General features: G+C 35.5%; 5 protein-coding genes and 1 pseudogene across 5 annotated transcripts; 1 reads left to right on the top strand and 5 right to left on the bottom strand.

The window, feature by feature from the left end:
* Nucleotides 1-145: 145 nt before the first annotated feature.
* Nucleotides 146-2,467, bottom strand: LOC137724804 (uncharacterized). The gene is given in 4 exon segments (XM_068463492.1): nucleotides 146-152; nucleotides 515-1,049; nucleotides 2,147-2,197; nucleotides 2,461-2,467. Coding segments are annotated over 4 exon segments (600 nt in total).
* A 2,082-nt stretch (nucleotides 2,468-4,549) lies between these two features.
* Nucleotides 4,550-5,119, bottom strand: LOC137724341 (uncharacterized). Its single transcript, XM_068463081.1, has one exon. The coding sequence runs from the start codon at nucleotides 5,117-5,119 to the stop codon at nucleotides 4,550-4,552; it is 570 nt and encodes a 189-aa protein (XP_068319182.1).
* A 2,257-nt stretch (nucleotides 5,120-7,376) lies between these two features.
* Nucleotides 7,377-7,946, bottom strand: LOC137724340 (uncharacterized). The gene has a single exon (XM_068463080.1). The coding sequence runs from the start codon at nucleotides 7,944-7,946 to the stop codon at nucleotides 7,377-7,379; it is 570 nt and encodes a 189-aa protein (XP_068319181.1).
* Nucleotides 7,947-10,240: 2,294 nt separating this feature from the next.
* On the bottom strand, nucleotides 10,241-10,810 carry LOC137724339 (uncharacterized). The gene has a single exon (XM_068463079.1). The coding sequence runs from the start codon at nucleotides 10,808-10,810 to the stop codon at nucleotides 10,241-10,243; it is 570 nt and encodes a 189-aa protein (XP_068319180.1).
* Nucleotides 10,811-13,068: 2,258 nt separating this feature from the next.
* Nucleotides 13,069-13,638, bottom strand: LOC137724557 (uncharacterized; annotated as a pseudogene).
* Nucleotides 13,639-15,038: 1,400 nt separating this feature from the next.
* Nucleotides 15,039-16,598, top strand: LOC137727154 (GLABRA2 expression modulator-like). The gene is made up of 4 exons (XM_068466090.1): nucleotides 15,039-15,202; nucleotides 15,532-15,633; nucleotides 15,830-16,098; nucleotides 16,172-16,598. Exons 1-4 carry the CDS (start codon nucleotides 15,103-15,105, stop codon nucleotides 16,352-16,354), a joined length of 654 nt encoding a protein of 217 aa, XP_068322191.1. The 5' UTR covers nucleotides 15,039-15,102; the 3' UTR covers nucleotides 16,355-16,598.
* Nucleotides 16,599-17,228: the final 630 nt, after the last annotated feature.

Genomic DNA, 17,228 nt, shown 5'->3' on the forward strand with positions numbered 1-17,228 from the left:
TCTAGATATGGAATAGCTGGGAACAGGGCCGGCCCTGAGATTTCAGGGGTTCTGTGCGAAAGTCAATTGAGGCCCTAAAAAGTACTTAAGAATTTTTTTTTTTTTTTTGTTCAAAAAAATAATTTTAGTTTCCATTTGAGTTTCTTTAAATTCTAATAGCACAAACAAATTTAACAAATCAATAAGTGGAAAGGTGGCGTATTGTTTTTCCTTAACTATTTAGAGGGTCAAGGTTCGAATTTTCATATTATTATGTGAAATTTTTATATTATTTTGTGAAAGCTTATGCATTTAATAAAAATAAATTGAAAAAAAAAGATGGAGACAAGTTTCTAACCCATCACCTAGGCCAATGTAAAGAAGATGTAATACCACTTGCACTTAGACTCATGTTTATAATGTTCTACACGTACTGCTATATATACGTATATACATGCAAATTTGAAAAATCGGGGGCCTTTCCGATTTGGGGGCCCTGTGCGGTGGCACCACTTGCACCCCCCTATGGGCCGACCCTGGCTGGGAAGTATTGAGGAATGCAACATCCCTATATAACATAGTCAAGAAGTTTGTCGAAGACACTAAATCAAGAAGTTCAATTACGGTAGAGGTCAATGCTTTTTCGCAACAAACAATTTCATCTTGTACTTATGTGAGTATTTAGGAGACTGATTTGTCATTATCTTTGATCCCCCACATTGAGAAAGTGAAGCCGTCTACCGCAAAATCATATGAATCTGCACATCGTTTTACTGTTCCAGAGCCCTTAACAATATTGTTGCCGGTGGTGTTGAGTGTATTGACAAAGAAAGCTTTGCTTTGTTGTGCATTTGTTAGTGCTAATTTAAGAATGGTTGTGTTAAGATCCTTGAGATTAGATGCTAATCGTGTTGGGAAATCTTTCCAAAGAGATTTTATGCATCGCTTGTAGTTGTAGCCGAATTGGTCTTGGGTTTGCTTGCAAACACTTCTAATTAAAGAAGATGCTATTGCATTTGCAAATGGTGTTGGAAACGATGAGATACTGTTGACCCTAAAAATTACAAAGCCTACGTGGTGCGCAGTCAGAGTAACTAATGAGCAAACTACGTTCTTCGATTGATGCGAGGCGTGCCGACTCTTCAGCCGAGCCTGGTCGAGGAGTGCAATTTGCTGATGTTGCGTTGAGCGCGTTGCTGACTTCTTGATCCTGCGATTGCAGCCGAGGAAGGAACAAGTCTCGGCCTTTGGATTCTCGAGCTTGAAGACAAGCCCGCTAGTTCTGCGAAGTTCACGAATCGTCAGTGCTGAATTTGGTCACAGTGATTATATTCGTGAGAGTATAAGCACATCGAATCGACACCAAACTATATGGGCACAAGTACTCAAAGGAAATATATATCTTGATGGTAAATGTGGTTCGGCTGTCAGAATGTCGAACTCTGAAACCCACTTGTGAGTATCCAATCATAAAATCACTCGGCGTTCAACGTGCCAAATGTAGTGCTGTTAAGATGACCTCTACCAATAAGGATTCGGTCTCAACCGAGACTTGGATAGGTAACCAGTCAACCTCGACGCAGTGCTATTTATCCAAACCGAATGTGCTCCTTGGTCGGCTGATTGTATGACAATAGTGCTGTTTATCCAAACTGAAGATGTTCACTGGTTGCCTTAACAGTGTTATTTATCCAAACTGAAGATGTGTTGGCGGAAAAAGAAAATAAAAAATCTCAAGATGTTTGAGAGGTTTGCACAGGGCAATTGTGTGTTGAATTGGAGGGGGCTTGAATGATGCATTCTGCTCTCTATTTATAGCATCAAATCCTCTTTAAGATCAAGTTGAAACCACATTCGGATTAGGACTTCTTATTCTGATCCAACTTTATCTCAACTAGTCCTACTCCTATTAGGATTTTGAACTCACCCCCCTTTTCAAGCCGTATTCATTGCCGACCGAGAATCCATATTGCATTAGGACCCCTTATCATATTGGGACTTCGACCCATCCGCTCATCCAAACTACTCCTTCTTGCAATAGGACTCGACCACCTTTACTGAATGGCCCGGGACCACCAGGCAGCCCATGATATATTTGAAAAAGCTTTGGACCGAACATAAACTTACGCTCGGCCCAATAATATTATTTTTGGGCCTAAACAAATACATAAGAGCAAGGATGCAATGAAAGTTGCATATCCGATTGAGAAGTCCAATGCTCAAGGTGTATGTTTCTTAAATTGATGCTAAAGTGGTTATAAATGATTTGTTTGGTTTAAGAAATGGATGAACGGAGATCATATTATAAACAACGCAAGGAGGGGGTATGGGTCTAAATTTAGGAGCGCAGGAGGAAAAAAAACTCATTTTTATTTACGTATTTAGTCTTCTGGTCCTTTAGTTTTTGTTTTACCTCTAACGTACTTACTGATAACACACTGAATGCAAACCACCTAAGCTACTCTAGTTTAATTAACCAACTCCTCATTTCTAGAAACTCCAACATAATCAAGAGTGATGCATACTTAACAAAAGGATTTTTTTAATTAGATCGCAAGGATTAATTTAAGTCATTTCATTTGTTTTTTTACAAATTCAGTTACAACCATATTTATTTATCAATATATATATATATATATATATATATAATGTTAGAAGAATTTAAAAAATTCAAATTGATAGTATTAGAGGAGTCTCTTCCAGCCAATTTCATCGTCTTCGGTTAGCAGCTTAAGAGGACTAAGCCCTATTAAGCGAGGTTACGATAAGTGGTCTACGAGCGTGGGGACATAGACTCCTGACGCGAAAGTCCAATGCCTCGTCCGGCCTCCGGAAAGTTTATCCAACCTAAAGGTTGTGGGTTATAACATTCAAACCTGGGCTTTATACCATTCGAATGAATAATTAAAAGGGCGATCCATAAATCAGCTGAGGGAACATAATCAAGAAAATTTGTTTTTGATTTCCAGACATAATCCGTTCACACCAATGTTTTAAACACCCCTAGGTCGTTATCGATAAGCGGGAAGGGTCGTAAATGGTGGCCTAGGATTTTTTTTTTCTTTTTATCTTAATTAAATTTATTATATGACATACAAATAAGTGTGTGTGTGTGTGTGTGTGTGTATTTAAAATAAATAAATAAAAATATACATGTAATGGGGAAACTTAAAATGCAAAATATAAATAAATTATAAAGTTCTACAATTTATTGAAAACATCAAAGAACTATCACACAGAGAGACGACCACATTGTATTCTTGGTTTCCTTTTTTCTGTAAGGGAAATGGTGAGTCAAGACTCAAAGTCAATTAAAAAAACAAATAAAAAATAGCGATTCCACCTAGACCCACGTAGATGCCACACCTAATTTTCCAACTGTCTAGTTATGAATCGAGGTGTTGGTCAGCTGTCTAGACCAATGTTTAGAACTCTGATTCACACTGCTTTCACCATCTTTCCTACGCCTATCTTCATTGATCTTCAGATCACATATTTTTCATCCATCTATATAATTAAAAATAAAATTGAAAACTTAAAATGAATTGGTTATCAAACTAGCTCTTAAGTTTTAATTTTTTACCAAAACGTAGTGAGGGCTTATAGAAACCTAATATATTCCACTGTCGAAGTCGAAGCCCATATTGAAAGTTATCAATTTGTTTTTGCTACAACGGATGTGATCGATATTAAGGTTTCACTAGTCTCTAAAAGTGGAACACGACTTGCTGGAATGCACCCACCCATTTTCCAATGGTGGAAAGTACTACCCTTTGCTTCTAGAAGAGTTAGCATATTGGCATCGGACCTTGAGTTGGAAGTGGTATGGTGGTCCGCGGTCCTTTTGTTTTTTTTTTTTTTTTTTTTTTCAGTTGTTCAAAATCCCATCAACAAATTCTCTCTTTTTTGCACGAATAGAGATGAAGGACAGGATTCCCACAGCACCGCGGCATTTCATTTACCGAGCCAACTTTGTCTCTGAACTCAAGTCTTCCCTTTCACTCGTGTATCCTATCAACAGAAGTGTGTACAACGAACCAGACTTTAGATCACTTTCTTGCCAATAGGCTTTTTCTTCGTGTGATTGTATACCTAAAACTCATTGAAAGCGGAAAACAGTAGAAGAGTGCAGAAAAAGAAAATCCAAACCTCAAAAGTCAAAAGTGTAATTGTATCAGTATCAATGTGACTCCATGTTGTGCGGTCATTTGAAGTGTTATTCTGGTTACATATGCACATTGCCATGTGTTCTTTTCTTCATCTTTTCAAATTTGAATAATCAACAGCGAATTATAGTTTGAAAGTTTCCACTGATGTTGCCAAGATTAAACATGCATAGCATATTGTGTTCTTAAGAATTCAAAGTGTAGTATATCTGGGTATGTGTGTAGTATGGACAACCAAAATAGCAACACTGAAGGATTCAATATTAAAACAGCTTTTTGTTTTCTTACATTCATTTTTCATTCTTTTCTTTCCTTTTACAAATTAAATATACAGTAATTATATGTATATTATTTAGTATTTAAGTAATGCATATTGAATTTAATACATTGTTCATGTATCTTTTCTAGATATGGAATAGCTGGGAAGTAATGAGGAATGCAACATCCCTATACAACATGGTCAAGAAATTTGTCGAAGATACTAAATAAGGAAGTTCAATTTCAGTAGAGGTCAATGCTTTTTCGCAGCGGACAATTTCGTCTTGTACTTGTGTGAGTATTTGGGAGACTGATTTGTCATTATCTTTGATCCCTCGCACTGAGAAAGCAAAACCGTCTACCGCAAAATCATATGAATCTGCACATTGTTTTACTGCTCCAGAGCCCTTAACAATATTGTTGCCGGTGGTGTTGAGCACATTGACAAAGAAAGCTTTGCTTTGTTGTGCATTTGTTAGTGCTAATTTAAGAATGGTTGTGTCAAGATCTTTGAGATTAGATGCTGATCGAGCTGGGATATCTTTCCAAAGAGATTTTACACATCGCTTGTAGTTGTAGCCGAATTGGTCTTGGGTTTGCTTACAAACACTTCTAATTAATGAAGACGCTCTTGCATTTGCAAATGGTGTTGGAGACGATGAGAGACATAAGAGCAAGGATGCAAGGAAAGTTGCATATCCGATTGAGAAGTCCATTGCTCAAGGTGTATGTTTCTTAAATTGATGCTAAAGTGATTATAAATTATTTGTTTGGTATAAGCAATGGATGAACGGAGATCATATTATAAACAACTCAAGGAGGGGGTATGGGTCTAAATTAAGGAGCGTTGGTGGCAAAGAAACCCATTTCTTTTGACGTATTTATTTTTTTTTCTTTCTTCAACTTACTAACTGATAACACACTGGTTGCAAACCACCTACCTATTCTAGTTTAATTAACCAACTCCTCATTTCTAGAAACCCCATCATAACCAAAAGTGATGCATGCTTATCAAAAGGATTTTTTTTTTTATTACATCGCAAGGATTAATTTAAATCATTTCATTTGTTTTTTTTTACAAAGTCATTTAAATCCATATTTATTTATCAATATATATGGTGTTAGAAGAATCTAAAAAATTCAAATCGATAGTATTAGAGGTGTATCTTTTAACCTATTCCGTCATTTTCGGTTAGCAGGTTAGGTGGACTGAGCCCTATTAAGCGAGGTTACAATAAGTGGCCTACAGGCGTGGGGACATGGACTCTTGACCCAGAAGTCCAACGCGTCATCCGGCCTCAGGAAAGTTTATCCAACCTAAGGGTTGTGGGTTATAATATTCAAACCTGGGCTTTACACCATTCGAAGGAATAATCAAAAGGGCTATCCGTAAATCAGCTAAGGGAGCATAATCAAGAAATTTTGTTTCTGAATTCCAGACATACTCCGTTCACACCAATGTTTTAAACGTCACTAGGTCGTTGAGCGGCAGGTAGGGTCTTAATTGGTGGCCTAGGATTTTTTTTTTATCTTAATTAAATTTATTATATGACATACAAATAAGTGTGTGTGTGTGTGTATATATATTTAAAAAATATATATATACACACACACACACACATACTTGTAATGGGGAAACTTAAAATGCAAAATTTAAATAAATTATAAAGTTCTACAATTTATTGATAACATCAAAGAACTATCACAAAGAGAGACGACCACATCGTATTTCTTCGTTTCCTTTTTTCTGTCAGGGAAACGATGAGTCAAGACTCAAAGTCAATTAAAAAAACAAAGGAAACACCTATTCCACCTAGACTCACATAGATGCCATACCTGATTTTCCAACCGTCTAGTTATTAATCGAGGTGTTGGTCAGCTGTCTAGACCACTTTTTAGAACACTGATTCACACTGTTTTCACCATCTATCCTTCGCATACATTGATCTTCAGATCACATATTTTCCGTCCATCTATATAATTAAAAATAAAATTAAAAAGTTAAAATGAATTGGTTATCAAACTAGCTCTTAAGTTTTAATTTTGTACCAAAATGTAGTGTGGGCTTATAGAAACCTAATGTATTCCACTGTCGAAGTCGAAGCCCATATTGGAAGTTATCAATTTGTTTGTGCTACAACTGATGTGATCGATATTAAGGTTTCACTAGTCTCTAAAAGTGGAACACGACTTGCTAGAATGAAACCACCAGTTTTCTAATGGTGGAAAGTACTACCCTTTGCTTCTAGAAGAGTTAGCATATTGGCATCCGACCTTGTGTTGGAAGTGGTATGGTGGTGCGTGGTCCTTTATATTGTTTTTTTTTTTTTTTTAACAAATTCTCTCTTTTTTGCACGGATAGAGATGAAGGACAAGATTCCCACAGCACCGCGACAATTCAATTACCGAGCCAACTTTGTCTCTGAACTCAAGTCTTCCCTGTATCTTATCAATGGAAGGGTGCACACCTAACCAGACTTTAGATCTCTTTCTTGTCAATTGGCTTTTTCTTCGTATTGTATAGGTAAAACTCATTGAAAGCGAAAAGCAGTAAATCCAAACCTCAAAACTCAAAAATGTAATTGTATCAGTATCAATGTGACTCCATGTTGTGTGGTCATTTGAAATGCTCTTCGGTTATATATGCACATTGCCATGCGTTCTTTTATTCATTTTTCAAATTTGAATAATCAACAAAGAATTATAGTTTGAAAGTTTCCACTGATGCTTAAACATGCATAGCATATTGTGTTCTTAAGAATTCAATGTGTAGTATATCTGGGAATGGGTGTAGTATGGACAACCAAAATAGCAACACAGAAGGATTCAATATTAAATCAGCTTTTTGTTTTCTTACATTCATTTTTCATTCTTTTCTTTCCTTTTACAAATTAAATATACAGTAATTATATGTATATTATTTAGTATTTAAGTAATGCATACTGAATTTAATACATTGTTCATGTATCTTTTCTAGATATGGAATAGTTGGGAAGTAATGAGGAATGCAACATCCCTATATAAAATGGTCAAGAAATTTGTCGAAGATACTAAATAAGGAAGTTCAATTTCGGTAGAGGTCAATGCTTTTTTGCAACGAACAATTTCGTCTTGTACTTGTGTAAGTATTTGGGAGACTGATTTGTCATTATCTTGGATCCCTCGCACTGAGAAAGCGAGACCGTCTACTGCAAAATCATATGAATTAGCACATTGTTTTACTGCTCCGGAGCCCTTAACAATGTTGTTGCCAGTGGTGTTGAGCGCATTGACAAAGAAAGCTTTGCTTTGTTGTGCATTTGTTAGTGCTAATTTAAGAATGGTTGTGTCAAGATCTTTGAGATTAGATGCTGATCGAGTTGGGATATCTTTCCAAAGAGATTTTACACATCGCTTGTAGTTGTAGCCGAATTGGTCTTGGGTTTGCTTGCAAACACTTCTAATTAATGAAGACGCTCTTGCATTTGTAAATGGTGTTGGAGATGATGAGAGACATAAGAGCAAGGATGCAATGAAAGTTGCATATCCAATTGAGGAGTCCATTGCTCAAGGTGTATTTTTCTTAAATTGATGCTAAAGTGATTATAAATTATTTGTTTGGTTTAAGCAATGGATGAACGGAGATCATATTATAAACAACTCAAGGAGGGGGTATGGGTCTAAATTAAGGACCATTTCTTTTGACGTGTTTAGTTTTTTTTCTTTCTTCAACGTACGAACTGATAACACACTGGAAGCAAACCACCTACCTATTCTAGTTTAATTAACCAACTCCTCGTTTCTAGAAACCCCAACATAACCAAAAGTGATGCATGCTTATCAAAAGGATTTTTTTTTTTATTAAATCGCAAGGATTAATTTAGGTCATTTTATTTGTTTTTTTACAAAGTCATTTACATCCATATTTGTTTATCAATATATATGATGTTAGAAGAATCTAAAAAATTCAAATTGATAGTATTAGAGGAGTCTCTTTTAACCTATTCTGTAGCGTTCAGTTAGCAGCTTAGGTGGACTGAGCCCTATTAAGCAAGGTTACAATAAGCGGCCTACGGTCGTGGGGATATGGACTTGAACCAGAAGTCCAGCGCCTCATCCAGCCTTTCGAAAGTTTATCCAACCTAAGGGTTGTGGGTTATAACATTCAAACCTGGGCCTTACACCATTCGAAGGAATAATTAAACGGGCAATCTGTAAATCAGCTGAGGGTGCATAATCAAGAAATTTTGTTTTTGATTTCCAAACATACTTCGTTCACACCAATGTTTTAAACATCACTAGGTCGTTATCGAGCAGCAGGTAGGGTCTTAACTGGTGGCCTAGGATTTTTTATATTTTTTATCTTAATTAAATTTATTATATGACATACAAAACTCTGTGTGTGTGTGTGTGTATTTAAAAAAAATTATACTTGTAATGGGGAAACTGAAAATGCAAAATATAAATAAATTATAAAGTTTGACAATTTATGGAAAGCATCAAAGAACTATCGCAAAGAGAGACGACCGCATCGTATTCTTGGTTTCCTTTTTTCTGTCAAGGAAAAGGTGAGTCAAGACTCAAAGTTAATTAAAAAAAACAAAGGAAACACCTATTCCGCCTAGACCCACATAGATGCCATACCTGATTTTCCAACCGTCTAGTTATTAATCATGGTGTTGGCCAACTATCTAGACCGCTTTTTTGAGCACCGATTCACACTACTTTCACCATCTATCCTTCGCTTATCTTCATTGATCTTCAGGGCACATATTTTTCATCCATCTATATAATTAAAAATAAAATTGAAAACTTAAAATGAATTGGTTATCAAACTGCCTCTTAAGTTTTAATTTTGTACCAAAATGTAGTGAGGGCTTATAGAAACCTAATGTATTCCACTGTCGAAGTCGAAGCCCATATTGAAAGTTATCAATTTGTTTTTGCTACAATGGATATGATCGATATTAAGGTTTCACTAGTCTCTAAACGTGGAACACGACTTGCTGGAATGCACCCACCAGTTTTCCAATGGTGGAAAGTACTACCCTTTGCTTCTAGGAGAGTCAGCATTTTGGCATCGAACCTTGAGTTGGAAGTGTTGAGGTGGTGTGCGGTCCTTTTTTTCTTTTTTTTTTTTTTTTTTTTTTGAGTTATTGAGTTTCCCATCAACAAGTTCTGTCTCTTTTTTGCACGGATAGAGATCATGAAGGACAAGATTCCCACAGCACCGTGGTAATTCAATTACCGAGCCAACTTCGTCTCTGAACTCAAGTCTTCCCTTTCACCCGTGTATCCTATCAACGGAAAGGTGCACGACGAACCAGACTTTAGATCACTTTCTTGCCAATAGGCTGTTTCTTCGTGTGATTGTATACCTAAAACTCATTGAAAGCGGAAAACAGTAGAAAAGTGCAGAAAAAGACAATCCAAACCTCAAAAGTCAGAAGTGTAATTGTATCAGTATCAATGTGACTCCATGTTGTGCGGTCATTTGAAATGTTATTCTGGTTATATATACACATTGCCATGTGTTCTTTTCTTCATCTTTTCAAATTTGAATAATCAACAAAGAATTATAGTTTGAAAGTTTCCACTGATGTTGTCAAGATTAAACATGCATAGCATATTGTGTTCTTAAGAATTCAAAGTGTAGTATATGTGGGTATGTGTGTATAGTATGGACAACCAAAATAGCAACACAGAAGGATTCAATATTAAAACAGCTTTTTGTTTTCTTACATTAATTTTTCATTCTTTTCTTTCCTTTTACAAATTAAATATACAGTAATTATATGTGTATTATTTAGTATTTGAGTAATGCATACTGAATTTAATACATTGTTCACGTATCTTTTCTAGATATGGAATAGCTGGGAAGTAATGAGGAAGGCAACATCCCTATACAACATGGTCAAGAAATTTGTCGAAGATACTAAATAAGGAAGTTCAATTTCGGTAGAGGTCGATGCTTTTTCGCAACGAACAATTTCGTCTTGTACTTGCGTGAGTATTTGGGAGACTGATATGTCATTATCTTTGATCCCTCGCACTGAGAAAGCAAAACCGTCTACCGCAAAATCATATGAATCTGCACATTGTTTTACTGCTCCGGAGCCCATAACAATATTGTTGCCGGTGGTGTTGAGAGCATTGACAAAGAAAGCTTTGCTTTGTTGTGCATTTGTTAGTGCTAATTTAAGAATGGTTGTGTCAAGATCTTTGAGATTAGATGCTGATCGAGTCGGGATATCTTTCCAAAGAGATTTTACACATCGCTTGTAGTTGTAGCCGAATTGGTCTTGGGTTTGCTTGCAAACACTTCTAATTAATGAAGACGCTCTTGCATTTGCAAATAGTGTTGGAGATGATGAGAGACATAAGAGCAAGGATGCAACGAAAGTTGCATACCCCATTGAGAAGTCCATTGCTCAAGGTGTATGTTTCTTAAATTGATGCTAAAGTGATTATAAATTATATGTTTGGTTTAAGCAATGGGTAAACGGAGATCATATTATAAACAACGCAAGGAGAGGGTATGGGTCTAAATTTAGGAGCGCAGGAGGTAAAAAAACCCATTTCTTTTGACGTGTTTAGTTTTCTGGTCCGTAGTTTTGCTTTTCGTCTAACGTATTTACTGATAATACACTGGATGCAAACCACCTAACCTATTCTAGTTTAATTAACCAACTCCTCATTTCTAGAAACTCCAACATAACCAAAAGTGACGCATGCTTATCAAAAGGACTTTTTTTTTTTTGTATTAGATCGCAAGGATTAATTTAAGTCATTTCATTTGTTTTGTTACAAATTCAGTTACATCCATATTTATTTATCAATATATATAATGTTAGAAGAATCTGAAAAATTCAAATTGATAGTATTGGAGGAGTTTTTTTAGCCCATTTCGTCGTGTTCAGTTAGCAGCTTAGGAGAACCAAGACCTATTAAGCAAGGTTACAACCCCTGGCCTAAAAGTCCAGCACCTCGTCCGGCCTCCAAAAAGTTTATCCAACCTAAGGGTTGTTAGTTATAACATATTCAACCCTGGGCTTTACCCCATTCGAACGAATAATCAAAAGATCGATCCGAAAATCAGCTGAGGGAGCATAATCAAGAAATTTATTGTTTGATTTCCAGACATACTCCATTCACACTAATGTTTTAAACATCGCTAGGTGGTTATCAAGTGGCGGGTAGGGTCCTAACTTGTGGCCTAGGATTTTTTTTATTTTTTATCTTAATTAAATTTATTATATGAAATATAAATAAGTGTATATTATATATTTTAAAAAATAAATAAAAATACACTTGAAATGAGGAAACTTAAAATGCAAAATATAAATAAATTATAAAGTACTACAATTTTTTGAAAACATCAAAGTACCATCGCAAAGAGAGACGACCACATCATATTCTTGGTTTGCTTTTCTCTGTCTGCGAAAGGGTGAGTCAAGACTCAAAGTCAATAATAAAAAAACAAAAGAAACCCCTATCCGCCTAGACCCATGTAGATGCGGTATCTGATTTTCTAATCATCTAGTAATTAATCGTGATGTTGGCCAGCTGTTTAGACCGTTTTTTAGAACATCAATTCACATTGCTTTCACCATCTATCCTTCGCCGATCTTCATTGATCTTCAGATCACATATTTTTCATCAATCTATATAATTAAAAATAAAATTAAAAACTTAAAACGAATTGGTTATCAACTAGCTCTTAAGTTTTAATTTTGTACAAAATGTAGTGAGGGCTTATAGAAGCCTAATATATTCCACTGTCGAAGTCGAAGCCCATATTGAAAGTTATCAATTTGTTTTTGCTACAATGGATGTGATAGCTATTAAGGTTTCACTAGTCTCTAAAAGTGGAACACGACTTGCTGGAATGCACCCGCCAATTTTCCAATGGTGGAAAGTACTACCCTTTGCTTGTAGGAGAGTCAACATATTGGCACCGGACCTTGAGTTAAAAGTAGTGTGGTGGTGCACGGTACTTTTTTTTTTTTTTTTTTTTTTTTTTTTTTTTGAGTTGTTAAAATTTCCAATAACAAATTTTGCCTCTGTTGCACGGATAGCGACAATTCAATTATCGAGCCAACTTCGTCTATGAACTCAAGTCTTCCCTTTGACCCATGTATCCTATCAACGGAAGGGTGCACAACGAAGTAGACTTCATATCTCTTTTTTGCCAATTGGCTTTTTCTTCGTGTAATTGTGTACCCATAACTCATCTGAAAGCAGTAGAAAAGTGGGCAAAAAGAAAATCCAAACCTCAAAAGTCAGAAGTGTAATTGTATTAGTATCAATGTGACTGAGGTCATTTGAAATGCTATTCTGGTTATATATGCACACTGCCGTGCGTTCCTTCCTTCATCTTTTCAAAATTGAAGAATCAACAAAGAATTATAGTCTGAAAGTTTCCACTGATGCTGTCAAGATTAAACATGCATAGCATATTGTGTTCTTAAGAATTCAAAGTGTAGTATATCTAGATATATGTGTAGTATGGACAACCAATATAGCAACACAGGAGGATTCAATATTAAAACAGCTTTTTGTTTTCTTACAATAATTTTTCATTCTTTTCTCTTCTTTTACAAATTAAATATATAGTAACTATATGTATATTATGTAGTATTTAATTAATGCATAATGAATTTAATACATTGTTCACGTATCTTTTCTAGATATGAAATAACTGGGAAGTAACGAGGAATGCAACATCCCTGTATATCATGGTCAAGAAGTTTGTCGAAAATATTGAATAAGGAAGTTCAATTTCGGTAGAGATCAATGCTTTTTCGCAACGAACCATTTCGTCTTGTACTTGTGTGAGTATTTGGAAGACCGATTTGTCATTATCTTTGATCCCTCACACTGAGAAAGCGAAACCGTCTACCGCAAAATCATATGCATCTGCACATTGTTTTATTGCTACGGAGCCCTTAACAATATTGTTGCCGGTGGTGTTGAGTGCATTGACAAAGAAAGCTTTGCTTTGTTATGCATTTGTTAGTGCTAATTTAAGAATGGTTGTGTCAAGGTCTTTGAGATTAGATGCGGAATGAGTTGGAATATCTTTCCAAAGAAATTTTACGCATTGCTTGTAGTTGTAGCGGAATTGGTCTTGGGTTTGCTTGCAAACACTTCCAATTAATGAAGACGCTCTTGCATTTGCAAATGGTGTTGGAGACAATGAGAGACATAAGAGCAAGGATGCACTGAAAGTTGCTTATCCGATTGAGGAGTCCATTGCTCAAGGTGTATGTTTCTTGAATTGATGCTAAAGTGATTATAAATTATTTGTTTGGTATAAGCAATGGATGAACGGAGATCATATTATAAACAACTCAAGGAGGGGGTATGGGACTAAATTTAGGAGCGTAGAAGGTAAAGAAACCCATTTCTTTTGACGTGTTTAGTTTTCTGGTCCTTTTAGTTTTTGTTTTTTCTCTTACGTACTAACTTATAATGCACTGGATGCAAACCACCAAACCTATTCTAGTTTAATTAACCAACTCATCCTTTCTGGAAACTCCAACATAACCAAAAGCGATGCGTGCTTATGAAAAGTTTTTTTCTAATTCCATCGCAAGGATTAATTTAGCCATTTCATTTTTTTTTTTTTTTTTTTTTTGACAAATTCATCTCCATCTATATTTACTGATCAATATATATGATGTTAGAAGAATCTAAAAAATTCAAGTTGATAGTGATGTAGGAGTATCTTTTGGCCCATTTTGTCATGTTCGATTAGCAGCTTGGGAGGTTTGTGCCCCAGTAACCGCGGTTATGATAGGTGGCCTACGGACGTGGGGACATGGATCCCTAACTCAGAAGTCCAGCACCCTATTCGACCTCTAGAAAGTTTATCCAACCTAGGGGTTGTGGGTTATAATATTCAAACCTAACATTCAACGGTTAATTAGGTTCCTAACTATTGGCCTAGGGTTTTTTTTTTTTTTTTTTTTTTACCTTTATTAAATATATTATATGACCTATAAATAGGTTCATGTTGATACTTAAAATAAATAAATAAACGAACAATACTTGTAATGGAGAAACTTAAAATGCAAAATATAAATATAAATAAATTATAAAGTATTACAATTTATTGAAAACATTACAAAACTATCGCAAAGAGAGACAAACACATCGCATTGGATGCTAAACACCAAACCTATTCTAGTTTAATTTGTTTTGAACTGAAACCTGCTCCTCCTTTCTAGAACATGACAAAAAGTGAAGCATGCTTAACAAAAGGATTTTCTTTTTTTTTCTTTTTTTTTATTATTAGATCTGTAGGATTAATTTAAGCCATTTTATTTGCTTAATTTTTACAAATTCATCTACATCCATATTTACTTATCGATAAATATAATATATATGCTTCTGAAGAATCTCAACAAATTTATATATATTTGAGTGCGTCTATCATAAGCGAAAACGGAAAAGAATATATGAAACAATATCCAACCTTTGCTAGACAAATGTTGGCATATTATTTGTTGCTTTTAAGTGCGACGGCACCTAGAGGTCTTCATCACCTTTTCCTAACCTTCCATCGGCATTTCTTTTCTCTCTTTTTTCTTGTTGTACACCGAGACAGACCCTTATCATATAAACCAAAAATAAAAAAAAAAATAAAAAAAAAACAGATAAATATAAACCTGATCGCGTCCGCCATTTTCTACTCTCTACTCTTGCAACAACGGACATGGATAGTCGTCCCTCTGAAACTCAAGGCACAGCCCAGGCAAACAATCCTTATGTCCATTATTCGCCTGTTCCGGCCACATCGAATTCTTCTACCAAGCGTTAGTGTTTCCGTTGTTCCCTTGTTTCTTTACGCAGTTCTCTTAAGAATCAATCCTTCGATTATAATAATGATCATTAGTTAGCCTTAATTTAACTGATAAAGAAATTTCTTGTGGGAAACTTTTGTGCTCTAGTTTTATCCATGCTTATAAAAGTACTAAATTTTAAATTTAGGTGCTATTGACTTCTTACATGTAAGAACCTTTTCAATTATAGTTTGATATCTGGGGGGATAATTTTTTTTGTATTTACGTCATTTCATTTAGTCTCAGGCAGATAAGTTCGGATGATCGTTTTTATTTTTAATTTTTATTACTTTCTGCTGCAGAACCGATGGCAAATATGGTTGAGGCATTGTGCCACTGCGGTAAAAGGGTTGAAGTTGCCACCAAAAGAGCAGAGGCCAAGGCGGACAATGTCTGGAACCACCGTGAGTTTCTTTCTAAATGAATTCCTATGTTAATTTCTCCCTTGCTATAAAGTTAAATAGAAGAAAAATGCCAGTTTGTTAAGTTTTCTTGGTAGAGCCTACAGAAATTTTGAATTGATTGATCTTAGTCGATCTTCGTTTCGTATATCATACGAGTAGCCTATATCAAACAAATTTTGGAATTTTCGCATGACAGTGAGAACGTGCCCGAGTTTCACAGAAGCAATGATGGCAAGGCTAAGTACCGGAACAAAGGTGCTTGCTGCCGGAGGAGAAGAAAAAGTGTTTCAGCAGACATTTGAAAGAGTGACAGGAGAAAAGCTCTTACATTCATATGCTTGCCATCTATCAACTTCTCATGGACCTGTGATTGGGATGATGTACATCTCCGATAAACGAATAGCCTTCTGCAGCGATTTCTCTTACTATTTGTGCCCAGGAAATCCAACTCTCATGCATTACAAGGTAGATATTCTAGTGGACATAATCGAATTCTTAAGTTCTTCATTCGTCTAACAAGTTAGTTAATCTCACGTAGGTGGTGGTGCCGCTTGATCAGCTAAGAACAGTAAATCCTTCAGCAAACAGATGGAACCCTTCGGAAAAATATATACAGATTGTCACAAGGGATGGTCATGAATTCTGGTTCATGGGGTTCATATCCTATGACAAAGCCCTCAGGAATCTAAGCCAAGCTCCAGAGCTATCTCAGAATAACTGAAGGAACGGTTGTTTGGTATCCATCCTGGATCCAATTTTTTTGTTTATGAAACTAATGAGTATGAAGTAATTTAGCTATATTAGTTGGATCCAAAAGGATACTAACTCGAGTTATTTCAAACAGATTGCAGTGTAAAACCGTAACACCTCTGTTAAAGTTTAAGTACACCACCCCTGTTAAAGTTTAAGTACACATTCCCATAATCTGGTTTTGCTTATCTGCCATTTTCTACAACTTTTTATGACAACTTAACGTTCCTAAAGTTAGTTGAAGCTTTATGCATGACACAAGAGCAGAGTACCTTTAATCAACTCTCTATTAAGTATCATCTTCATTTGGGAAGCATTAATATCTTGGGAAAATAATTCCGCACGCGCATTTCTCCTTCTGCAATCCTTGTTTATTTATGGTCCCTTGATTCTCCTATAATTTTTTTTTTGGTTGAAAAACGGGGCTAAAAGTAAGAGCCCAAACAAACATACTCAATAATAAATCTAGACCGGAACATCCCAAGTTGATTCTCATAGATGAAACTAACTGAACAATAAAGAGGAGTACCAAAATAAAAATGATCTAAATCTAAATCAAGACTATAGGTCGCTAAAATGTCTGCCTCAAAGTTCTTTTCTCTATAGATATGTCGAAGTTTGCATTGCCAAGATCGTGAAAGTAATTCCTTTCATTTATTCAATCCAAAGATTAGAAATAAAAAGGCATATGTAAGGCGAGAAAAGATGTGTGTAGAAATCACTTTTCCTAATTTTTACATCAACAGCCCTTGAAAACAAGCAGAGGAAATCCCCAAATAACACAATTCTATATATGGCTTCCATTTTATTTCGAATCAGCCAAACAGTTTTTGATGCAGCACGAG

This window comes from Pyrus communis, chromosome 2 (assembly GCF_963583255.1).
Source record: "Pyrus communis chromosome 2, drPyrComm1.1, whole genome shotgun sequence".
NCBI lineage: Eukaryota > Viridiplantae > Streptophyta > Magnoliopsida > Rosales > Rosaceae > Pyrus > Pyrus communis.